This window comes from Acipenser ruthenus, chromosome 9, assembly GCF_902713425.1.
Source record: "Acipenser ruthenus chromosome 9, fAciRut3.2 maternal haplotype, whole genome shotgun sequence".
Classification (NCBI taxonomy): domain Eukaryota; kingdom Metazoa; phylum Chordata; class Actinopteri; order Acipenseriformes; family Acipenseridae; genus Acipenser; species Acipenser ruthenus.
Window position 1 is genome coordinate 16,509,200 of NC_081197.1, and position 24,951 is coordinate 16,534,150.

General features: G+C 37.8%; 1 protein-coding gene across 2 annotated transcripts in view; it reads left to right on the plus strand.

The window, feature by feature from the left end:
- Positions 1-24,951, plus strand: part of LOC117406479 (conserved oligomeric Golgi complex subunit 6) — a 67,357-nt gene that overhangs the window by 15,571 nt on the left and 26,835 nt on the right. For both annotated transcript variants that reach the window (XM_034010547.3, XM_059031258.1), the window contains 4 exons: positions 18,479-18,590; positions 19,107-19,189; positions 19,727-19,797; positions 22,807-22,900. In XM_034010547.3, coding sequence (XP_033866438.3) covers positions 18,479-18,590; positions 19,107-19,189; positions 19,727-19,797; positions 22,807-22,900 — 360 coding nt within the window. The remainder of the gene's footprint in view (positions 1-18,478; positions 18,591-19,106; positions 19,190-19,726; positions 19,798-22,806; positions 22,901-24,951) is intronic.

Genomic DNA, 24,951 nt, shown 5'->3' on the forward strand with positions numbered 1-24,951 from the left:
TTGGAAATCACTTTATTGATGTCTTCCACCAACCTGAATCCTTTTGTGTAAATTATTTGCTCATTTAACCACCATTTGTTGATGTTTTTTTATGTTTGACATTTTTGACAATGCTGACCATTAAACAAACTGATTCTTTATTGATTACTGATTAACTCAATTGCTGTGGAACGTGCAACCATTTACATATTTTTGAGGAAGAGGTGTGTGAGGAATGCAGTGAAGCATGTTATCAGTGATTTCTTTTTCACATTTGGGCGTGTTTCCCATGCGCAACATTCGCAGGAGCGCAGACACGTACAGTTCTGTGTGTTTCCAGAGCACAGTGGAGATGAAAACAGACTACTAGTCTAGTTTTTTTTTTTTTTTTTTTTTTTTTTTTTTAAGGGCATCAAAGTTTATATTTAATGACTTGCAGAATACTGTATGCTTTAAAGAGCATGTGAATTAAATTAGAGAACAATGTTTTTCTTTAGATTGGCTTTCATTTAGCTATTTTAACAAAATATTAAAGAGCAAAATTACAGTATGCTATAGGTTGAACATGCCAGAAAGTTTAGTACTTCATTTTGCTGTTGATACTGCTTTAAAGCTCTCTTTACCTGCAAAGAGAAAGTCTCATTTATATTGCTGTTAACCTGGATTTTGCTCCACTAGCTATGGTCAATGGGTATAATTTGATCCTCACATAGTTGCAGAAAAACATTTTTAAACTCGGATCTAGGGCTTTGAATCTATTAGAAGGAAACTAAATTAGATTAAACATGTTTGTTTGATCACAGTTCGTGCCCACACAGGTTTTAGGAATGAATGAAAATGATCTGCGCTGTCTTTCCTATGCAGTCTTACTTGATATGCAGTACACTTATAATTGATCCTTAAAAGCCAAAATGGAACTTCCCCTTTGACAGTAGCATCCAGCTGTGGAATGCATTGTACATGAAGATCTGCAAAAAAAACTACTAGATAAAGAAGTTTTATTTAAACGTCACTCTGTGTGGCAGTATATCAGTTCACGAGGTGGAGCAAGGCCATCTGATGTAGTTTAAAGACATGGAGTTAGTAATATATAAAACATGTAGAGAGAGGGGCTCCGCCTCTACAAGACCCAACATACAGAAGGGGAGTTCTGTCGCTGAGGAGACCCGACAAACAGGAGAGGGGTCATCGTCTCTGAGGAGACCCTGACTCATGGAGAACCCTCCGCTACGAGGTCAATAAAGCGAAGCTTAACAAAGGGTTGGAGGAATTGGAATCACTAACCCTCCAGAGGAGACCGATGCAAAGGCAGTTGAGATTCTGGAGGAGGGGGAGGAAACGAAAAAACACAAGACAGCTAGGTAGGGGTGACTAATGGTTAAATAGAGTAGATTTAATTGACGAAAGGAGATGATAGGATGCAGAGGTGCCTAGCTCCACCCCCCAAACCACACGAATAGGTTAACATATGTCAGAAGTCATCCTCTTGACGCTGGCAAGAGTGCCGTGTCAGACAGGGCTAGTCAGCATTCAGCTACTGAATCCATTGGCTAGACAAGCCAACGTTCAAGTCCTATTTACCCTCACTGACAGATCTGTAGAGACAACTGGCCTTTTTGTCAATTTTACTGGTTTTATTTCCTTCCCCTTCTCCAGGGTGTTCTGTCAGGGCACAGTTTGTTTAAATAGGAGCACTAGACCATGTTTAGAGGCAGTGCGTCCTAAAGCTTTGTGGAGCTCAGAGGTCAGGTCACCAGTCATCGACCATGTGATGGGATTTAAATACCTTCCATTGACCAAGACCTACATCAAAGATTAAATCGTGTGAGGCATCCCGTTGATTCTGTCAACTCCAATGGGGTGTTCTCACATCCACAGCATGTGAAATGCCATTTTCAGTTGAAAAAAGCTTGTTTGTTTTGGGCTCATTAGTTTCATATAGTTTCCAGTGTGCTGGTCCACAATTTGAATATTTACTTTTAGCATTTATCTCTTAGTTCGTGACAGCAATACATAGCTATTTTTGGATGAAACATTGAGTATATTAGATTTTGATTAAAAGGTGCTTTCCTGCCCAACATTTTCTGTTTATGCTGAATCAGCCTAGAAAAGCAAACCCATATAATGTTTGTGTTACATTCTACCATTAAAAAGGCATATATGATAGCTAATGGCAACAAATAGTTAGTTCTGTAATACCGTATGAACACTTGTTTGGTAGGATCTGAGCCAAGGACAAGAAGTAATTTCGCAGTCATCGTCATAGGCCCTGACAGTCATTAGATTGAAATGACTTTTGATCACCTGCAGTCAGCAGCTGAAATTAGAGTAATATCCAGTAACCGAGAGGTTAAAGGTTTCGAATCTCATTCCAAATCTACTGTGCCATCCAGCAGCAGAGGGGAGAACTGCAGCATTTCAATTATTATTGTATTTGTTTTTTACCGAGCAGATTATTTTCTCTCAGTGGCATTATCAGCCACTTAATGAGATAGAACAGTTGTCAGAGTGGCTTCACTGATAAGAGCCCACGTAACAGTCAGACTTTCCTTATCTCACTGCCTTAATATATCTAGATCCGACAGCAGTATCATAAAAATGGAAACTCATTTTTAAATCATTAGATACGTCTTATCTTCTAATTTAATCATGTATACGTCGCCGTCCCAGCTGTCACAATACAGTCACTGTAAGCTCCACTTGAAATGCTTTTAAAATATATATACTTTTGAGCAAAAATGAACGAGAACATGTGTTTTTTTTTTAAAGCCTATGTTAAGCCATGCTATATCCTGTTCTGGTTTGTTTGAAAGATATTAATAATAAATGTAGTATATTGTAAATGGCTTACAATCAGACTCCTTTGTTCTGTATATATAGGCATGCACCAAATGTTTCAGAATTCAAGCTCAAGGACACACACTGAAACCTCACAAGTGCACATGTGAACATCCACAGTTACGACAGTTGCCTTAGCAGTCTTAACTAGCTTATTGGTCTCCCAGTTCGTGGCCTGTTATTGACAGAGTGTGTCTGGTTATACCGTCTCGCCAGGTTTGAAATTGCTGGCTGTGAGCACCCAAGACGACGAGCCACAGTACGCTGCCTTAGTCCAGCCTCCAGCATGCCGATTGCACGAAGGTGCTGCTCTCTTGACACACGTGGCATATTGGTTTTTTTCTGTGATTTTCTTTATTGCTTTTATTCAAGCTTGCAGTTCAACAGCTAAAATCACTCCATGTCCAGTGTCCAATCAACTGTCTCACTAATTAGGTGATTAAGTGCATGTGCTTCAGTCATAGTCACTCAAGAGTGTCATGGTCAAGGATGAATGATTGAGTGATTAAAAAGAAACCAAAAACATTTCGTCAATGTCCATAATTTATATACCTTATTTTTTTCGAAAATAAATGTGTTGTAATAGTCTCTTTTGATGATCTGTATATAATTGGATAACATCATAACAAAGAAATCTAAAAATATCTTGAACACACCATTTTATCACTAAGTACACAATCAGGTTTCAACTAGTGTACAGGATATGAGACCTGTTTTCACTTTGATGGAATAATCCAAGGTTAGGCTATCTAAACTTCCTCTTTCTCTTTAGCTTTCTAATCCGATGTTTTGTCCTATTATATTCTGAACTGGCGCTTGACAGACATTAGACAGCTGAGTCATCATGACAGTAATGGAAAGGGGCTTTAGCTGACCTAATAGGAGCTCATTATGTACTAGTAATCACACTTGCCGCAGTGAGGCGACTTAATGGCAAAGAAAATTATCCATGTTTGTGTGATTATTATTTTTTTTCTTTCTTTCATGCAGCCCATAGCAGCACTGTGAATACATAGAGGGATCAAGAGCTTACAGCTATGCACTTGTAAAGTATATCTTTTTTATTTTATAATAAAGGTGCTGCATTTGTAGCACTGACAATCTTTGTGTTTATCCATAATGCAGGGATATCAAAGGTCTTGTGTCGTGGAGCCTCCACGCACTTAGGTGAGGGAGCATTTCAATATCCCTGCTTAACCATGATGTGGATGCTCTTTTTGTTGCTGACGTTATACTATACATACGCATGGCTGACTGTGTCATTTATTTTGGTAATTCTGTGATGTGGAATAATGTGGGCCCAGTTGAGACAAGCAAATCACAAGTAGATTATCACAAATTGCTACGAACAAGACTATTCTACTTGAACAGTATATACACTACTGTATAGGCCTATATGAGTAACAATGATCTCCTTATTATATACTGTATATGATTTTAAACTATTTATAACTCTGTGTGTGCATAAATAGAATCATGTACTGTCTAGTATGTGTCAGAATTAGCTGTGTAATGACTTGTGATTACAATACTAAAAGCATTACATAGCTCATTGGCAAATGGTTCTTGAATGACCATTAAGTGTTTTATAGTTATGAATACCTACTCCTCTAATATACATTTTTGTCTTAACAAAATAGGCCTTAAATGTGATTCTAATATTTTGTCCCATATGTTATTTTATATAGTCCTTAAAATACAGTAGACACAGTGTAGGTTATGAGCAATGTTTTGTATTTGCTTTAAAACTACAGTATATGCTTGCCCATCTTGTATGGTCAGCAAAAGAATGTGATGTACCTTGCAGTAAAGATAAATATATTTGTTTGGCTTTAGAATGGTCAGTTCATTCATCTTTGCCAAATGTTTCATCGGAGCTTTCCATCCAAGGCCAAGAATGTGATTGTCATGCCTTCATGCTTCTTCCAGGCAACTTAAAATCCCTTTTTATCAAAGTGTACAATTTCAGTGAATTGGCAGACAATTTTAGTTTTAAATGAATCCGAAACAGTTATCCAATTTTAAGACCTTCATAATCCCTAAAGCTATTTGAAGTATATTTCTTTTTTGTGACTGCTGTTACTACTTTAGATCTATATTATTGATAACTGTCCCAAATTCACCTACAGTGGTGGTTTATAAATCTGAAAATATATGTGAGCCCTTCTACACAAGATCTATAGTATGTCTACCTTTTTCTACACTTGAATTTATAGAACACAAGTGACAGATTGCTAAACTCGGGGGGGGGGGGGGGGGGGGGTGGGAGGAATAACCATGTGAAAATATTTTATTCTGTTTTTGCCAGGGCTAAAAAGACACTTCATGACAATAAACTAGGATAGAGTCGGTTCATCTTTTGAAGTTAACTGATAATTTAGACATTCGAAGGACAGCTAGTTTGCCTGCTCGGCATTTTATTTAAATAACTGAAGCAGTGTGTTGGTTCAATTTGAATTCAAGTTCTACACTGAGTCCCAGAACATTCAAAACTGTACCTTCATAATTGAAAATGATGCAGACTTCTGAAAGATAGACTGTGTCATTTACTTTTATTTTTGGTTGATTACAAGAGAACATTGAAGTAGGTTGAGAGCACTGAGCTGAAAGTACAGTAGCAGCTGTATGAAACCTTTAGTAGCATCCTTGCTGAATCTCTGTCATTTTGCCTTTAGAACCGAACATCTTATTTTGTTGTGCGAATGGACAGCTTTGGCACATTGTCAAACAAAGCAGCATGGCTGTTGCCACTATAATTTTGAAAGCCATCATAAATGGATATTATGCTGAAGTAAAACTTCTGGTACTATAAATATATTTAAACACAGCTGGAAATACATGTGTGCGCATGTTTTTGCTACAGTATAATCAAGTTAACGAGATTGTGGCTGCAAACATGCACACGTCAGGCTTGTGCATCATCTTTCCTATCCAAGATCCTTGTCACAAGGGCACAATAATCAAAGATGCAGCATATCAAAATATATGTATAGATTTGTTTGACAGATGCTGATTGTTGCAGTGTAAAAGGTATCACCCAGAGTAGTGTAGAGAGTATGTCTTTAAATGTGTAGCATTAATCTGTAGTTTTAATATTAGGCGCCTTAAAGCAAAAAATATAACAAATACAACAAATATCAAGTGCATCTGAGAGAGAAATGTCAAGCTGTTACACTATGTTACACTCATAGTCAGGATTCAGTCAATGACGACATAAATAACCATTTCGAGATTTTGAGCATTGTCAGATTTATCAAAGAAATAGATTTTTCTCAAATTGCGAAGTGGAAAATATCAAACAAGCAAACAACGAAACACAAAAGAAGAGACAGCTTCTTTGGTCTTTGAGTAAAGCGTTATAATCAAATTATAGGGCAGCAGTGTGGAGTAGTGGTTAGGGCTCTGTACTCTTGACCGGAGGGTCATGGGTTCAATCCCCAGTGGGGACACTGCTGCTGTACCCTTGAGCAAGGTACTTTACCTAGATTGCTCCAGTAAAAACCCAACTGTATAAATGGGTAATTGTATGTAAAAAAAATAATGTGATATCTTGTAACAATTGTAAGTCGCCCTGGATAAGGGCGTCAGCTAAGAAAGAAATTATTATTAATTATTAAATTGCAAAATGTGCTTTGAGTAAATGTAGAGTTCCCGAACAGATTTAAAGATGATGCTAAATCTACGAATAGCAATTAATTGCGGGGTGTTAAAAATAGGCATCAAGTGAAATAAAAATGTTTTAATACAATATGTTTTTTATTGAATGAACATAAAGTCAGTAAATTATATTTATAAGAGACACGTCATTGATTCATTATTTATGTATTTATGTATGAGACCGTGGCCTCATTTGCAAGGGGGTCGTGTTAAGCAATGTAGGAGGATAGTAATCTCAAACATTAAACTTCAAGCGAGTTTGAAATAATGTTTGCAATGTTCTCGCCTTATTTAGAAAATGCCGTTTTAGAGGGAAAAAACTAACACAATTAAAAATGTATTGTTTTATTCATATTATAAGACTACTGTATACACAGTATGTAAACTGCAAAATGAAATGTCAATCACGTTTGTCTAATCACTGTTAAGCGAAAGAAAGAAAAAAGAAAAGTATGCTTATTAAACATTTATAATATTCTCAAAAGTTATAGGAAGGGGTGAACTACCACTTTTTAGAAAACAGGTTTAGCAGACCCGGTCAGCACCAGACGGTGGCGCGCCTCTGGAATGAAAATGGAGACAACAAAAAATGCCGCCTTAAATGTTTTCAAAGCTTTTTCAAATTAAATTTGTGCTAGATATAGCAGGGCAGGAGGTTAGAATTCCCTCCCTGTCTAATTGAAATGAATGTGCAGCACTGAGCCATTGTTTGACCAGCTTTTGTTTGAGCTGTTTCCCCAACTTTGTTTGTTTTGTTTTTGCATTTTTGTATAATTTTCATGTACACGTGTGTATGTCCTCCCGCAGTAGGGCTACTATTGCTGGTACCCTAGTGGCGGCCATCTACCACTGCAACAGCTTGTTAATTGTTTAATAAAACCTGGATGCCTGACCAGCATTTCAGTGGTTTTAAAATGATTTTAATAAAACACAGCAGTTCCCAAATGGTTCAACTTTACAATAATGTAAAATGTCATTTACTAAAGCATATTGTTCAACAATGTCTTGCACATCTGACAGTTGTAGTTACAATATATATATATATATATATATATATATATATATATATATATATATATATATATATATATATATATATATATATATAGTATACATATATTTTTTCTTTTATCTCGGTATGATGTCTAGAACATGTTTCACAGACAAAGCACAAAAGTCTACAACAGTTTGCCATTACTATATATTACAGGTTTACTGCATCACTTTACTCCATTGAAAGTGTGATGTGACTGTGCTGTTGCATACGGGGGTATGTTTGCATTCAGCAGCTGCGTGACGTGTTTAGCGCGTGAGCCACCAGTAATTTAGGGAGTTGAGAACTGCGACAGAGTTCATCAAACGTATTCTTGTTCTTGAATACCTGTTATTAAATACAACAGTTACATTCAATACCAGATTTGTGTCTTTTATTTAAAGAAGAACTGCACACATTGGAGGGATGTATTAAAATGGATGTGTGTTTGGCCGAATCCGAACCCTGCTCAAAAAGTAGGTATTCGGGCCGATCTGTGTACCGTGCATCCCTAGTAAAGATAGAAAGCTGGTGGATTATTTGGACATTTCATTATATATTTCTCCAGTGACTTTATGGGGCAGTTTGGATCATCAGGGCACTCATACATTTAATGATCATACTTTTAAATGACCCCTATGCGTTTTATTGCAGTACAGACAATCAACTGGCGGTTTACAGAGAGATTTTGCGATTTTGCTATTTTATTAAAACAATGCCACACATTCTAAGGGCATATACTAGGGATTAGTACTATAGATTAACATGTATAACAGGTTAGAGCAAACAAACTTTTTAAAACATTATTTAAAATAAATCCATGTGTGGATGGAGTTGAGGTTTAGTCAAGGGTTACGTTTTTTAAAATAGTGGAATTCCCATACTCTGAGCAGTTGAAACTAAGCACCTTCTAGATTAAGGAGACATGCAAGGAATGTGTTCATGATTTTGTAGAGTAAGTAATAATGCTTTCTGAACTTTCTGTTTGTGTGAGGAGCAGGTCGCCCCTTTGTAGTTATAACAGGTAAGGGTCAAGCCATTGCATTTAAAGGATGTTAATCCTTTAAAATGTCTGCTAGAATTAGATAGAATACATCGCAGAGTGGATTTTTTTGTGGAAGTGAAGTTTTACAAATAGCAGGGTTTTTTTTTTCCTTACTAATTTAAAAGGGGCTGACCTCCAGATTTACATCTCTGCGTGTAATGTTTTTCACTTGGACTGTACGGTACATTGTTTATTCTGAACATGATTATTATTATTTTATGTTTTGGCAAGAAACTGAAACTGAACAGCTGCATGTGATCCCTACAATTTTGAGGGCCTCTCTTAAACTTAAAAGTGGCATATGTTTGGCTTATACTCTACGAAAAGCATTGCTTGAGCCTATGCAGTGACTAATTCTACTGTCTATATAGTGTCATCCCTTTTATAATTGGTTTCCATGGCAAAGTGAATAATGTCGACCCATGAAGAGAAATGTAATATGCCAACCAATTTGCTAGTTTACCTTGGAAAACATGTGGGTGTTTCTTTGCATTATTTAGCAGTCGTCCAGCTGTGTTCAAATGTAAGCTTTCTGAGGCAAAATATGTTTTTAATTATCCTTGATTGTATTTACCTGGAAGGCAGATTAGAGATTCATCTATACTCAGAACACAGTATTGGTGAAATTAGCTGCTTAAAATGGTGTCTGTTATATCTGAAAGGGCATGGATATAGTCTTCTAGGCTACAGGGATCTTTTAAAGGACATAAAGCTCATAAATTAAGTTAGTAAATCTTGCTTTGAATACAGTGCTATTCACTAGGCTTCCCTTGGATCCTTTTTTTGTAAATTAACCTTTGTATAGATTTTTTGGATACAATACAAATTAAATAAATAATAATATTAATAGTAATACAACTCTTGGTGCCGAGTGTTTAGGATAATCTCTGTAGAGTTATACCCGTCCTTACGGGGATTCCTGGTTGTAGTTATTATTATTATTTATTTCTTCGCAGACGCCCTTATCCAGGGCGACTTACAATTGTTACAAGATATCACATTATTCACATTATACAGATATCACATTATTTTTACATACAATTACCCATTTATACAGTTGGGTTTTTGCTGGAGCAATCTAGGTAAAGTACCTTGCTCAAGGGTACAACAGCAGTGTCCCCCACTGGGGATTGAACCCACAACCCTCTGGTCAAGAGTCCAGAGCCCTAACCACTACTCCACACTGCTGCCCCGTAGTATTACTAGTTGTCCAGTAGTAATGTCATTACCAGGGATCCTAGGAATCCGTTTGCTGCAGAATAACATGGAAAAACACAGATTTTCAATGCTGTCAGAGAATTTTTTGTTTTGTACTCGAGGCGGGGCAAAAAAATATGCAAGGTTTTTTTTTGTTTGTTTGATAACCAAATCAATACATTTATCATGTATAACCATCAACACAGGCAATTTTGCTTTACATTTACGTAAACATTCTTGTTGAATAAAACTGTGTCTGGTGTACAGAGGTCAAGGTTGAATGAGGCGCACTGTCACATTCAAGTTGAGAAGTGGCTTGCCGTTTACTTCAGTATCCAGACGAGTGTTGTTGTTGTTACTGAACACGCTGTTTAAAGATTCCGAAAACAATAAAAATCACCCCAAAAGATCGGGTCAATAAGTCTGGCAATAGCCATTTTAGCCTTTTATTTTAATTCTGGAATAACGCGGATTTTAATTATTTATTTTTCTATTGTAGAAAACTAGGATCCCTGATCATCGCTATTCCCTTTGTATTACCTTGGTTTCTTGCTTAAGAAATAAATCCACCTTCTACGTGAAGTGTGTGTGTATATGTATGTATGTATGTATGTATGTATGCATGTGTGTGTGTATGTGTGTGTGTGTGTGTGTGTGTGTATATATATATATATATATATATATATATATACAGTGCCTTGCAAAAGTATTCAGACCCCTGACCAATTCTCTCATATTACTGAATTACAAATGGTACATTGAAATTTCGTTCTGTTTGATATTTTATTTTAAAACACTGAAACTCAAAATCAATTATTGTAAGGTGACATTGGTTTTATGTTGGGAAATATTTTTAAGAAAAATAAAAAACTGAAATATCTTGCTTGCATAAGTATTCAACCCCTGTGCTGTGGAAGCTCCCAGTTTAAACCGATGAAAGAAATTGCCCTAACGAGGACACAATTACCTTACCATTGGCCTCCACCTGTGAACCATTAAAGTTGCTGTCACATTTTCTGGATAAAAACCCCACTGTTGAAGGATCATTGGTCAGGCTGTGAATCTGAAGGAAAATGAAGACCAAAGAGCATTCTACAGAAATTAGAGATAAAGTAGTACAAATGCATAGATTAGGGAAAGGGTACAGAATAATATCCAAGTGTTTGGATATCCCAGTGAGCACAGTTGGATCAATAATCAGGAAGTGGAAGCTGCATCAGAACCACCCAGGCACTGCCAAGAAAAGGCTGTCCCTCAAAACTCAGCGCTCAAACAAGAAGGAGACTTGTGAGAGAAGCCACAGAGAGGCCAACAATCACTTTGAAGGAGCTACAGAGTTCAGTGGCTGGGAGTGGAGTAATGGTGCACCAGTCAACCATATCAAGAGCTCTGCATAACACTGGCCTGTATGGGAGGGTGGCAAGAAAGAAGCCGTTACTCAAAAAGTGCCATCTGAAAGCATGTCTGGAGTTTGCCAGAAAGCATGAGAGTGACCCAGCTGCGATGTGGGAAAAGGTTTTGTGGTCAGATGAGACCAAGATAGAGCTTTTTGGCCAAAACTCAAAGCACTATGTGTGGCACAAACCTAACACTGCCCATGCCTCAGACACACCATCCCTACAGTGAAGTATTGTGGTGGCAGCATCATGCTGTGGGGATGCTTCTCATCAGCAGGGACTGGGCATCTTGTTAAAATTGAAGGAAGAATGGATGGAGCAAAATACAGGGAAATACTGCAAGAGAACCTGCTTCAGTCTGCTAAAAAACTGAAGCTTGGGAGGAAATTCACCTTTCAGCAGGACAATGATCCCAAGCACAAGGCCAAAGCAACATTGGAGTGGCTCAAGAACAAAAAGGTGAATGTCCTACAGTGGCCCAGTCAAAGTCCTGATCTCAATCCCATTGAGAATCTGTGGCACTATTTGAAAATTGTCCACAACCTGGAGCAAATCTGCCAAGAAAAATGGGCCAAAATCACTCCGACACTGTGTGCAAAGCTGGTACATACATACCCCAAAAGACTTAAAGCTGTTATTGCAGCGAAAGGTGGCTCTACCAAATATTAATGTGTGGGGGTTGAATACTTATGCAGCAAGATATTTCAGTTTTTTATTTTTCTTAAAAATATTTCCCAACATAAAACCAATGTCACCTTACAATAATTGATTTTGAGTTTCAGTGTTTTAAAATAAAATATCAAACAGAACAAAATTTCAATGTACCATTTGTAATTCAGTAATATGAGAGAATTGGTCAGAGGTCTGAATACTTTTGCAAGGCACTGTGTATATACACTACCGGTCAAAAGTTTTAGAACACCCCCATTTTTCCAGTTTTTATTGAAATTTAAGCAGTTCAAGTCCAGTGAATAACCTGAAATGGTACAAAGGTAAGCGGTAAACTGCCAGAGGAAGTAAATTAAGCCTTGAAAGTTGATGCTAACAATTCCTACAGGTGTCCCAACTTTTGTTGATTACTTACAAACCCTCTGTCTGTATAAAAGCAGTGTTGGAACAGACTGTGTTACTACACCCTCTTAAGCATTATTTGGACAGTACTGTACTGCAGGAAGTAGTATATTGCTCTCATAATGGCGCGAAAAAGGCAATTAACAAAGGAAGACAGACAGACCATTATAACCCTTAAAAGTGTAGGTCTTTCCTTTAGAGAAATTGCAAAGAAAGCCAAGGTGTCAGTGAGTACAGTTTCCTACACCATCAAAAGGCACTTGGAAACTGGAGGAAACTCTGACAGGAAGAGGTCTGGCAGACCCAAAGCCACAACAGAATCAGAAGACAAGTTTCTGAGTCAACAGCTTGCGTGATAGGCGGCTCACAGGACAACAGCTTCAAGCACAGCTTAACACTGGTCGAAGTAAGCAAGTCTCAGTTTCAACTGTGAAGAGAAGACTTCGAGCTGCAGGTTTGACAGGTCAAGTGGCAGTAAGAAAGCCATTGCTAAGATGGCAAAATAAGAAAAAGAGGCCTGCCTGGGCCATGAAGCACCGCCAGTGGACTACTGAAGACTGGAAGAAGGTCTTATGGACCGATGAATCAAAATTTGAAATCTTCGGTTCATCATGCAGGGTTTTTGTACGCCGTCGAGTAGGCGAAAGGATGCTTCCTCGGTGTGTGACACCAACTGTCAAACATGGAGGAGGAAGCGTGATGGTCTGGGGCTCTTTTGCTGGATCCAGAGTCGGCGACTTGCACAGAGTGAGTGGCACCCTGAACCAAAACTACTACCACAGCATTTTGCAGCGCCATGCAATACCCTCTGGTATACGCCTAGTTGGTCAGGGGTTCATCCTACAGCAAGATAATGACCCAAAACATACCTCCAGGCTATGTCAGAACTACCTTAGAAGAAAAGAACAAGACGGTAGGCTTCAAATCATGGAATGGCCAGCACAGTCTCCAGACTTAAACCCCATCAAGCTGGTTTGGGATGAACTGGACAGACGGGTGAAAGCAAAGCAACCTACAAGTGCAACACATTTGTGGGAACTTCTGCAACAGTGTTGGGAAGAACTTTCCGAACAATATTTAATTTCCATTGTAGAAAGAATGCCACGAGTGTGTTTGGCTGTTATATCTGCAAAAGGTGGCTACTTTGATGAGTCAAAAATTTAGATTAAATTTTGTTAAACAAAACGATTCCATGATTTCTTTTTTATCTCCAATTGTTTATTTGTTCTATGCTTTAATTTCAGAGTACATTGAGACATTAAACTGTGTAAATTTCAATAAAAACTGGAAAAATGAAGGTGTTCTAAAACTTTTGACCGGTAGTGTGTGTGTATATATATATATATATATATATATATATATATATATATATATATATATATATATATATATATATATATATATAATACACATACATACATGAGTTACTTGCTTGTGATTCCTTTGTATGCTAGTTCTAGAGCTAGAAAGAAAGTTCAGAAGGCAGGTGACATTGCAGCTTTTATAAAAATTTGGTTTTCTTTCAGGTTTAATTTTTTTTTTTTTTTTACTGTAACAAACTTGAATATGTTTCAATTGCCATTATTCCTTTATTTTAATTTTCTTATTTTTACCACAATGAAACCAAAATGATGTGAAACACTTTTCAACATTGTATTACTGTGTTTATTATCATTTATTTTGTCCATCCCATGACAGATAAGTTTATATTTTTTCAGTTCATTCATAAGTGTAACACACCGCCTCTGCATTTTGTATGTTACACGCGGGAACAATATTTTTAGTTTAGCTTATGTTAAACTGTGTAAAATATGAACTATTAAGATTAAACAAAATGGCATAAAAGCCAGTGCCTTCAGCGCCAGGAGCTATGTCCTCGCAGGCTCGAATCGAGGCTGCTGGTTGCTGGGCCGACGGGCTGTCCAGCAGCAGTTCAATTGGCCGCATTGCCGATGGGGAGGTTGAACTTCATGGTCAGGGATCATGCCGCCTCTCTGTGCACGGCTGCCCCCTGTCTGCCAAGCACTGAATTTCTCTGTCTGCGGTCTCGGTGATGACAGCTGTGCTCCTCCAAACAGTGCAATTGTCATCGGAAGAGATCGTGCGCAGGAGCTCAGAGTAAAAAAGATAGCTTCCATGGAGGAGCGGGCAGAGGAACTGGTTATTATAAACAGTCCATAAAACACTACAGAGGCAGCTGTTTTACAAAAATGTCTTTCCTGACCCTGTGGGCACAAAAGAGCCTCAAGTCAGTAAGCCAGTAAGCCAGTAGCCCCACAGAATCTGAGCATGCAAGAATTATGCAAATATGAATTGACTCTAAACATTTTTAATTATTGTGTTGCGAGTCTCAAATTGTTATGAGTGAGATACTTGATACCTGCTTGGAGCATATGAGGCTTTGAACCACCTAAAACCCAGGATAGAATTCATTATATAAAAAAAAAAAACTTTGCTAAAAAAAAAATAGTTATGGTTTAAGCTTGAAGCCACAAAAAGTCAGGACATTCCTTACAAAAGAATGGAAATTACATTGATTGCAATGGTGCAGCTTGAAGCCGCAAGCATCAGGAAATGCCGTACCACCCATAACTCTGGGTTAGGCTTTTAGCATAGCTATTGAGATATGCTGGGCAGAAAAGTTCCACTAAACAATGTTAAGGGGAGCAGTGAAAATCTATTTCCATTTCCATTATCACTGCTCCCCTGGTCATCTTCTGTTGAACATTGTTAATATGTTTAATTAAAGGTGGTTTTAAACTGTGTTTTGCTATCACATTAGCTTCAGTAACATTTGTATTTACACTTCTTCCTGCGCCTGTATGTTTGTTTTAATTACAGTATATTTAGAGAATCGCTCACTCAGTTTTTATGAAACTTGGTATGGGTATTGGCAAAAGTGCTTGGGGCTGTACAAATCTGACTTGCTTTTGCTAATGAAGGCTGCAGAACCATTTGCCCAAATCTGGTCACTTGTTACAAGAAGTTATTCCATACTGTGTGAGTGTAGCTCATGCTGACATACTTTTTCAAACTACTACCTGATTGGCTGAGTTATTGAAAGCTATATCTTGGAAACTGCTTGACAGAGTTTAATTTAACTTTGCAAAGGCAATTATTATGATATATTCTACTGTACATGCCTTCTTGTTAATTATACCAAGACTTGTAATTTGTTATTTACATTCTTGATAGGCATACATTATTATTATTATTATTATTATTATTATTATTATTATTATTATTATTATTATTATTTATTTCTTAGCAGACGCTCTTATCCAGGGCGATTTACAGTCGTAAACAAATACATTTAAAGAATCACAGTACAAGTAATAATACAATTAAGAACAAGATAAATACAATGACTTTGGTTCTAGCAAGTACAAGTATGACAAAATACGATTCAATAATGGAGCAGATAACAGTGTCAGTGACAGTTGCATCAGGATATAATTAAATACAAAATACTACAGATTAAATAACACTTGACAGATTACAGTAATCTAAAGTACAGGATTAAATGCAGTAAAATAGGGAGCAGATAAGAGCAAGTAAAGCGCATTAAGGAAGAGTGATAAGGATACATGGTCATTCTTGCTTAGTTGAACTTTTCATTGTGTTGCTAAAGAATTATTATTTTTTTTTTTTAAGTTCACTGCTCTCCTTATCATTGTTTAAGGCAGGGCTTCTCAAACTCGGTCCTGGGGACCCCCTGTGTCTGCTGGTTTTCATTCCAACCGAGCTCTAAATTGCTTAACTAGACCCTTAACTGAACACAACTGTTTAAGAGCTGAGAACAAGTAAAAATGTCTAATTAAGCAAATTATCAGTGCAATTAAGGGTCTAGTTAAGGTAATTTGTTATATAGGTAATTTGTTATATAACTTTACCTTTTTCAAAATCATAGAAGATCATTTGATCTCATCATTCTCTCATATTGTAGGATGTTTGCCACTAAACAAGGATCCACAACAGCAATATTCCATCATTTATGAAGGGCCTTTCACACTCAAAGCTTCCTCAAGGCACTGTCTACTGAACAGAAAACCTAGCATCTTTGTGGGCAAAGCATGCAACAGGACACTGGGGAAAATAGGACTTGTTTCACTGAGGTCTGCTACAGTATAAACTTATTTTGGTGGGTGTAAAAAAATGACGTGGTATTGCAACGTGCACTACTGGTACATATATAAACAGGAATGCTTTCATGATTGGCTACTACCTTTAGTACTGCACTACATAACCCCTATGTTCCTTGATCCTTAATCAGACCTTTAATAGACTTTGGGAACAGAGTAGAAAAGAAAGTCAATGTCAAAACCTCATTGTGGTCATGGGCTTTTTTTGCGGTGGAAGACTTCTAAGTGTTGTTCAAGTGAAGCAAACAAGCATTTTTGTGATAGAGGTCAGTACTCCTTTCACTGCCTGACAGGGAGGGAGGTGGGGGGTGTCTGGGGATAATCCCAGTAAACAGTACATTTTCATATGAAGATGGAAGTAAGAAAAGAGGGGCCTAATGTTCCCAGGGACTTTGACACAGTGCTCTCAATAGTGGAATTCTGTTGCCATGGTGATCATTATTACCAATCAGCCACGCCTCCTCTGGCTCCCCCTGAGAGCAGAAAGTTGGCCAACGCTGGATCTTTTCTCTCAGTGTGGAGGTGGCATTAGTGCCTTTTGGTTCCCATGTTCTTTACATTTTGCCTGCACATGCTGAGCTGACTACTGAAAGGGGGTTTTGTCTGCCTGTGTCAATCGGTCTGCTTTTATTACAAGATCTGCTTGAACTACTCATCCGTTCTATAATAGTTTTTGTTGTTGCTAATAGGAATGCCATTTTCTCTGGTTTAGTTGTTTTTTATATTGAAAATGTGAATCAGTAGCTTGAGACTTACAGTAGCATTTCTGGTATTGTGAGAATTGTCCTTTTATAAAAGACAAGAGGCTTTTCTGTTAAATTGCTGTAAAGATGCCAAATTGCTGTAAAGATTGCTTTGTCGATCCCTAAAAAGTAATAATTGCAGGTCCTCCTTAATCTTCATGCATGTTGCACATGAGGCCAACAATGACTTGTACCACTTTCATCTTTGCTATGTTATTGTCCCGCTGGTCCCCGAGTTCTTTGTCTTCTGGTGCAGTATTTTATTATTTGATAAGATGTTTCATAGAGCAGATCAGTGACTTGTTGCCAAGACAACACTGTAACCCTAAAACTGGATAGGTAGTTCAGAGATGCAGCAGATACGTTTGTATTCGACTTCTGTACCGGCTGTAATCTGACATTCATACAGTAGTTGAGATATTTAATAAGTCAACAAAGATGTTTTTAAACATCAGCCATGCTTAACTCTATGACATCTGTTGAGATTGGACTATAATAAGACAGTTGGCATTGACACGTGTCAAGACACTCATTTTCTTAGGATTAAGTGCATTATCCTCAACCAATGACTATTGTAATGCACTGCACATTTTTCGTTTTCGTAGAAATTGGTTGTGATTTATTTTAAGCTATGTTGATGAGTAAACTGGCAGTAATTCTCATTTTAAATGACAGAGGACTAAACAGTTTACAGTGCAGTGCATCTCTCTACATTGTTTGCAAATAGAGCCACTGTTTTCATGTTATTCTAAGACCCTTATATTTTATACATGACTTGAAGTTACATGGTCGTTACTTTTGACATTTTCCAGGCTAGTTTATTAACCATCTTTTTACTGGGAGGTCACTTCTATGGGTTTTTGTTCTCCCTGTTTCAAGTGTTGGTGTGCAAACACAAAGCAAGTGGTATCTGCCTCTGCTGCGTTCCAGAGAGTGCTGCTGCCCCCTAGTGGACATATTGAGAAACTGAAGTTGGTTTTCAGCATTAATAATGTCAACATAAGATTACAAAACACGGGTGAGAGGACATTACAGTCCCTGAGAATCTGTCTAAAGAATCTTCTTAATTTCACTTCCCGTAAACCCTTCATCTTCTACCTTCTATATCAATAAGCCCTTTTAACAGTATATTTAGCAAAACTTGTGGCCACCACACTGAGCGGAGATACTTGCATTTTATCAAGCAGCATGCAAAGTAAGAGAAAACGAGAAATGTATTTTTGGGAGTAGTGTTTGTCATCCTATAGAAGGTAGTGGGTGAGCTGCTATACATCTAAGCAGTGTGATGCAGGTGAAACATCACCAGTAACAATTGCAATGCAATGTAAATCTTTAAATTAAAGCATGAATCACAAGCTAACAATTTCTTTTTACAGCCACCAGCTGGAAATCAGAGCACAAGTTGCCAATGCTTTCCTGGCCAAGTTCCAGTTGACTCCGGAGGAAATGAACACTCTGCGGGGAGCCAGAGATGGACCAATCACTGAGGTATTCAAGTGTTATTTGTTTCTATTACATACTTAGATAGAACCAATGTAAAGGGTGTCCCAATTGAAAAGCACAGAATTAAAAACACTGTGCTCTAATTATGAAGCAAGTATAAAGGCATTCTTCTGAGTAAAATAATTATGTTGCAACTAGCAAAAAAAAAAACAACAGAAGGGACGGTTACTGTCGTAGTTTCTTGCTATTTTATACAATTGAAATGAATGTTTTTCATGTACTGTAATGGTCATCATGATAGGTAAGGTTATTGAAGTGTGATACCAAATAAAGGATTATTACACTTTGAAACACTTGACCATTGTATCTGAATAGTTGGAGGTGCCATGATACCTCAAAACTGCCAGTTCACAGCCAGACTTTACTGTATTCATTTGAACTTTACACCGTTGCTTTCATGAAGCTTCTGAACAATTTTTCTGGGTAAAGCGCTAGATTGGTGGGTAATTACAGGCTAACCCAAGGGCAGTCATTGACACAAACACTTTATTTTCCTCTAAGGACTTTTTCAAAGCGCTGGGACGAGTGAAGCAGATCCACAGCGATGTCAAAATCCTGCTGCGAACCAACCAGCAGACAGCAGGGTGAGTGCGGCCCACATCTATTACATCAGCGCCTCTTGGCTCTTCTGCAGTGCTGCACAAAAGCTGTCTGGAAGCACCGACCAGCTATCCATATGTAAAGGGCAGTGTTGTGTGATGCTGCACTGTTATGGAATCTGACCCCTGTCGTGAGATGAGGTTCAAGAACGAGATGTGCAGAGGAAGCCTAGCTTATTTGTATAGTGGTTTTAAGATGCTGTCTTGCTGTGTGTGTGGGTGCCAGTTCGCTCCCAGCTTCCGTCCTGTTACACGTAGTACATGTATCTTTGTAGAGAATTTGGTAGAGAATGATAAGCCAGATCTGAGGTGGTATGTCTGTAAATCTTTCCTTTTAATGTTCGTGAAAGGTTTTTGCTCAATTCGTTCCAGACAACTGCACCCTTCTCAACATGCTGGCTTTTTTGTAAATACAGTGAAAAAATTGGGTAATACAGCCAGAAGCATGATAAAACTAAACAAAAATTAAACAAATGCTGTTGAATATTTATTATTAGTTTATTACTATTTGTGTTTTTACAGCCTTGAAATTATGGAACAGATGGCACTTCTCCAGGAGACCTCTTATGAACAGCTTTATCGATGGGCACAAAGTAAGTTTAAAGAGTAACTAGTGGGGTTCTGAAAAATACAGCGTTATACATCCCCACTTGTTACTACAGCTATTTAAATAAAGCACTGCTAAATAAAGTAACTATTTAAATAAAGTCATTTTTATTTTTGTTAACATCCTGACAACTTTTTACAATTATACATTTAAAGTCTGTCTCAAAGGAGTGCTTAGTGCACTTGTGGTTTCAACTGAGAGTGCTGTGGTTGGAATAAACTGACAGGCTGTGAGGCTGCAGTGATTCCGGCATGGAGATTTAAAGCACAGAGGGAGAGGAAGGTGAGAGAGTAGACAAGACAGGGAGAATATATATACTCTTCAAAAAAAGAAACGCATAGGTGTTTTGAATGTACTTTTTATAGCATTGGTATGGCAGTTTGCATAGTAAAATAGACAGTTCCAAAGAACCTTAACCTGTACAGAAATCATTAAGACATTTAATAAAGTCATTTTCAAAGGTCAAACAAAGTTCAAGGTCAACAGAAATCAGTAACGGGTATGCCCACCATTGGCATCGATGACGGCCTGACATCTCCTGCCCATGGATCGAATCAGAGCCTGGATAACATGCTGGGGAATGGCAACCCACTTTTGCTCAAGTGCCTGAAAAAGTCCTTGTAACGTCTGTGGCTCGGGGTGACGTCGTCGCACATGTCAATCAAGCTCATCCCACAAATGTTCAATGGGGTTCAGATCTGGTGATCGAGATGGCCAGGGAAGCACTTGAACATTGTTCTAAGTGAGGAAAGTTGTGGTGGCCTGGGCTGTGTGCAGTCGTGGAAAATGACATTCTGATGGTTCATGAATGGGATCACATGAGGCCGTATGATCTCATGACAATAGCGCTGAGCTGTCAGGTTGCCTTGAACATGAACAAGGTTGGTTCTGCCACTGTCTGAGATTGCCACCTACACCATGACACTCCCACCACCACCACCAAATCTGTCAACCTGTCGCACACAGTTGGCCGCAAAACATTAACGACGTTGCCTGTATACCTGGGCTCTTCCATCTGCACTTCGAAGCAGAAATCTGGATTCATCACTGAACACCACGTTTCTCTATCTTTGTATGGGCCATACTCTGTGATTATGACACAACTGAAGTCGTAGTCGACGATGTTGCAGCATAAGAATCACTCCTCTAACTGGCCGTCTTGCTCGGATACCTGCCTCCCGTAGGCGGTTTCTGACAGTCTGGTCGGAAATTCTATGCATTCCTGGTACTGCAGATGTTGTAGAGGTTGCAGTGGTGAACCTGTCATGTAAGTGACGTAGGCATATAAATCTGTCCTGGGCTGCCGTCGTCACACGTGGTCTACCGGATCTTGGGCGGTCAAGCTGAGAACCCTCCATTTTTATAGCCACATCTTGGCATGTTGCACGTGCGGTGAATGCACATGAATATTGCAAGTCTTAAGCAAATGGTGTTAATTTTGGGAATATCTATGTGTTTTGTTGTTTTGGCGTACTTCACATCAAGTTTTATTGCAATTTTTAAGAGATTGAAGAAGTTTCTTTCTTTTTTAAGGGTATATAAATACAGTTCATTTTTACCTCGGAATCTAATATTGTTACAGTGACATTTTGTTATTTATTTTATTTTATAATATAATAGATAGATCTAAGATATGTATTTTATTGTAATTTTCAAACTTATCCAATATTCTTTCTCAAGACAATATTTTAGGACAAACATTATGTACATACCAATCGGATTACTTTACCCAAAGCTCATCCGAAGAAGATCTACTTTTGTACTTTTTTAAATTTTAAATAAATAAATAAATCAGATGGTTTGATAATTTTGTTTGAAAGCATAGGTCTGCAATGTATTTAGTAGGCTACTGCGTTAACATTTTTTTCTTCAAATAGTTTGACACAATTGGGGCTACCCTTGAGAATAATTCCAACTAGTCTTGTTTTTACATGAACGGATGAAAACGAAATAAACATGGTCTGTGGGTAGAATTGTACACAGTTTTTTTTTAATAGTTTTACCGATGTAAGATTTATAATTGTTTGAAGTTGTGGATGAACATATGCTAAATACAGTGTTCCTTTCTTAGTAAGTTACTATTCGCTTTAGTTTCTCTTCATACAGGATTGTCTTCAGTTTTATACAATATTAATACATATGTCATGGTATGGGCATTATTTGTCTCAAGTCATTGATCTTCTAGGCCATGGTTCTGGTCACTGATTGGTTGCATGCTATATTTGTAGTACTTCTTGCTCATGTTTCATGTAATACCTTGTTATCTAAATGGTGGTATGTTTCAAAATGTATTCACATCTATTCATAAAACCTCAGTTCTGCCTTCTAACAAATGCATAAGTCATTATGACTGTTGAAATTGTTCTGTTCTCGAGGTTTTTCCAATGGTTTCAGAAAATCATACAAAATATAGGCGTATTCAGTTTATATAACAAGAAAAAAATCATAATTCTGTAGCACTGAATCATTTAAAACAATTGTCGACTGTATACGGTTCTAAAGAAAATGTGAACTGCCACAGAATAATAGGCTAATTAATGTATGGAACTCTCATTCAAAGACGATCTACATTTAAGCCATTCTACTTGAAATAGATCAAGGGGAGTTGCTCAACCACTTTCAGTGATTTGCATAGTTGTATTTATTTATTTATTATTTTTGAAAAGCCTTGAAAAAAGCTTTAACATTATACTAACTGTATTTGTTATGCTACTCCCTTACATGTTTTGTCTTTCATGTAAGACATGAATTAAGCAGCTTGTTTTTATATCATCAACCACAAACCGAGGAAACTCCTCCCCAGAAATTGGGCCACTTCAGCTGAATGACCCCATTGCCTTTGCACATTTTCTGACCACTAATGAAGTATCATAGAAGTTAATTTTAAGTTATCCAAAATGGCCTGTCATTAGATAAATAGCACATACTGTCTATGATATTCTCAAGTTCAAAGTGCTGGTTTGAAGATAATCAATTGATCCTTTATTCTTCACAGATGAATGCCGAGCACTGACCCAAGAGTCATGTGACATCGCTCCAGTGCTGACCCAGGCCCTGGAGGCACTACAGGACAGGCCGGTCTTGTACAAGTGAGTACCACAGCAGCAGCAACAGCAGCTGCCAAGATTCTATATGACTGAGCACTGTGTTCCAGCCCTCGTTCAGTGGTTTTGATCACAGGGAGCTGTTGTTCTGTGTAACAGTCCTACACATCTGGGGCTGGGGAGCAAGCGATATGGGAATCAGTAATGAAAAAAAGCTTCTTCCCTAGCTTTCACTTAGGGGGGCCCTGCTGTAGTCTTTTAGTTTTTATCTTTTTTTCTTCATTCAAGCATTTATTTGTTAAACTTGCTAAAAAGAAATGCTTTTTTATAACTGGTTACAGAAATGAAGCACCTTATTCTCATGGTCATCTTGAAGCACATTCATCTATAATTGGTTGTAGCATTAGCTGTGGTTAGTGGAAGGGTTATATAAATAATATGGGATGGTTTTAGAAAGATCCTGTACTGGCATTATAATGTTTCCATATTCAGGAGAGCAGACTTTCCAGTTTCTACTGCTGATTTGTTAAAAGCATCATCGTGAGAGCTCTCTCCTGAAGAATCAGGGGCACGTTCTGTTAGCCATTGACATGACCTCCACAGGGGCTAAGTGGAGAGAGGGGGTGAGAGTGTCAAACATTTCAGAGCAACACACAAGAACTGGAAATTGGTCCATGAAAATGGATCACCAAAAAAAGCATGGGTTTCAGTAATACTGGCATTGGGGAGAATTTTACATATTTGCTTTGATGCTCGAAAACATGAACACATCCTGGTAGACATTTTTGGAAAGCCGTCAGAAAGCAACAACTCACAGTAGATGAATGCTAAAAAATACAAAAAATATATATTATTATGGCTTTGGTCCCAGTGGAAGAAAAGTTTCATACTGCAGGTTCAAAGAAGAGGGCAGGCAAACTGTCTGGTGGGCCCCTTTATTTCTCTTATTGCTCTCACAAACACACTTACTCCAGCCCTGTTCGGCAGACATCACCCTACTATGTGCACTTTTGTTGTTAAGCTAGTTCTCTCATCTTGGGTTAAGACAGATATCAAAGAGGGAAATCGTTGCTGGCTTTTTGCTGTGACCAATGATATTCCTGTCATCCAGACGCAGCATAGTAACCAATGTTTTCTAAAGAGTTGGGAAGCAGGGAACAAATGCTGTTCATTCTTGTGGCCACAAGATGGCACAAAACCCACGTTTCTTTTTTTTTTTATTTAAGGTGTAGTCTGCTGTGACAACAGCACCCGTTATTCAGTGTCTTTCCACAACGTACTGTTTTGTAGGCTACACACAGTATTCCGTGTTATAGATTCTGCTGTGGTTAAACTTGGAAAGAGCAATATCACTAGGGTTGGATCTGCTTGGAACACAGACAGAGAGAAATTGCTCTGGCCCATTTGCTTTGCTGGTGGAAATATCCAAAAGCAAATAATGTACAGTGACATAGGGCTAGCTAGACAAATTAAAATCCCAACATTAAAAAAAAATATGTATCGGAGCCTTAATATTGAACCTGGTGACTAAAAGTTCAGATGGAAACTAGACATTAGCACTTTAGGGACGGGCCTCTCTGAAAACACTGAGATTCCCACTGTTTAAAATAAGGGTAACAACTGCAGATGTTACTGAACAACACTGTGCATGAACTGAGAATGCTGACGTGGTAGAAATTGGTTTGAAAACTTCCAGTCTCTTCATCTTTATCGCATGCTATGTACGACTAGTTAAATTATAAATAGAAGTCACATGGACATTATTAATGGCTTATCATGTTATTTAAAACAACATCTGGGAACAACATCAATATGTACTTGTATAGATATGGGAATTCTGACAATTTGTTTTCATTTTAGCTGTTTATATCTAAAAAACAAGTTATATTAAATTAGCTGTTCATAAACCACATATGGAGAATTTGTAAGATAAATACATACATATATGATTAAATGACCTGTATTATGAACTGTATACCATACCATAATTGTTTTTTTGTAGTTTTTTTTAAATGATACAAGGAAGATTAAAGGGAATAGTTCTGTGCTTGGTGTCCTTTAAAATCTCTAACCTTTGCAAATGTAACCAGCTGTGG